Source organism: Abramis brama, assembly GCF_963993115.1.
Source record: "Abramis brama genome assembly, chromosome: 16".
NCBI lineage: Eukaryota > Metazoa > Chordata > Actinopteri > Cypriniformes > Leuciscidae > Abramis > Abramis brama.
The window spans coordinates 13,335,122-13,336,789 of NC_139978.1; the positions used below are offsets into that span (position 1 = coordinate 13,335,122).

General features: G+C 37.8%; 1 protein-coding gene across 1 annotated transcript; it reads right to left on the reverse strand.

Moving 5' to 3' along the window:
• Positions 1 to 280: 280 nt before the first annotated feature.
• or90j1 (odorant receptor, family 90, subfamily J, member 1) lies at positions 281 to 1,210 on the reverse strand (the record flags this gene model as incomplete). Its single annotated transcript, XM_084138742.1, has 1 exon — positions 281 to 1,210. One exon carries the CDS (start codon positions 1,208 to 1,210, stop codon positions 281 to 283), a length of 930 nt encoding a protein of 309 aa, XP_083994868.1.
• Between the last annotated feature and the right edge of the window lie 458 nt (positions 1,211 to 1,668).

Here is a 1,668-nt window from a genome sequence, read left to right on the forward strand (position 1 = left end):
GAAAACAATAAAAGGACATGCTCATAACATGATAAACTACATCAGTGGTTACCTGCTTGAACTGAGGAGACTTCATATAGTTCATCCAGTAAAAACATAGGCTATTAGGCTACAAAATAGTACATATAAATACAATTTAAAATTTTGATGATTTATACAAAGTAACACTGGTTGAACGTCACTCACTATATAATCTACTCCATGTCTACGTTGAAATAAACATTATTTACAGAATTATTTTTTTTTTTTTTGCAACTGCAGTCAGAAAATTCCTATTTTGCTAATCAGAAGGATCTATGGCTCTCTTGTTGGAGCCACACATCAGTGAACTCTTCATGTACTTCTTAAACTTTTGATCCCTCATGCCATATATGAGAGGACTCAGCAGACGTGGTAAAATGCTGGTGAGCGTGAATGTGGTGAAGTAAATGGCTGACTGATAGTTTGGAAAGAGAGCCGTTAAGGCCCCATCCAGGACCGTTGTAAACAGGGACAATGTACAGAGCAGTAACTGGACCCCATGCAGTAAAATAGTTCTCCTGGCCTTCTGGGCTTGAGCTGGTCCTGAAGCAGCTGCTTTAGCAGAGAACAGCACATTGAAATAAGTGTAGAAGAGCAGTACCCACACTGAGCACATGTAGCCAATGTTAAAAACAGCATAGCTTATTACATGGTACTCAAAATTTAACACATTTTGCTGGTAGCACATGCGACTAGTGGTAAAGAAGGAGAGTGGACGAAGAGCCAAAACGACAAAAAGGTCCACTATGCCAGGCAGAGCTCCCATCAGCCAGATGATGCCGATCAGGATTTTGGTGTTCTGGACGGTGCATATTCGTGCATGATGTAGAGGGTAGCAGATGGCCACATATCGCTCAATAGCCATGCCGGCCAGGTTTAGTGCTGTGTTCTTGTAGACACTGCTTGCAATGAGGATTAAAATACAGCAGATAGCAACATTCAAGTTTGGCACTAAGTACGTAAACACAAACAAAGTCACACATACTGTCAGTGTAATGATGTCATTGATGATCAGCTGCATGTAGAGGATATAGCGGGGCTCCTGAGTGAAGACTGGATTCTTGAAGGCAGTATAAAGCAGCAAGCTATTGATATAATTGATAATGACAGCAAATACAATCACAGTGAGGTTTTTGAGAACTGCTACATCAAAAGAATCTTTGCGTTTGTTTAATTCTGAACTGTTCATTTCAAAAAGTTTTTTTTACTTAAATATCCTAGTAATTAAATGTCATATTGCTATAATGTAACAATTCAGTATGATTTAAGCTATAACTGGGAAATTTAGGCCTTGCACACTGGAGTATGATGCTAAGATGACATCCTAAAATCTGCACGTCAAAGATATCAAATGTGTTTCTCTGGAATCTCTCTATAGTTCCTCTAGATGCCCTTAAATGAAATTTGGTCTTATATTATTGTTGAATATGCAATTTGAGGGTTGCCATAATCTCATGTGCTTTACTGAAATGTCATCACAGAGTCCCTCAAGTCAGTAAAAACAGGGAAGTTGAAGCAAACAACACTCAAGTTAAAAACAAATTAACCTTTTGGTTATTTTTAATCTTAATTAGGTGATACTGGGAGGATGATAATGATAAAAAAAAAAAAAATTCTGTTCATATCTAATGGGATATGTTAACCTGA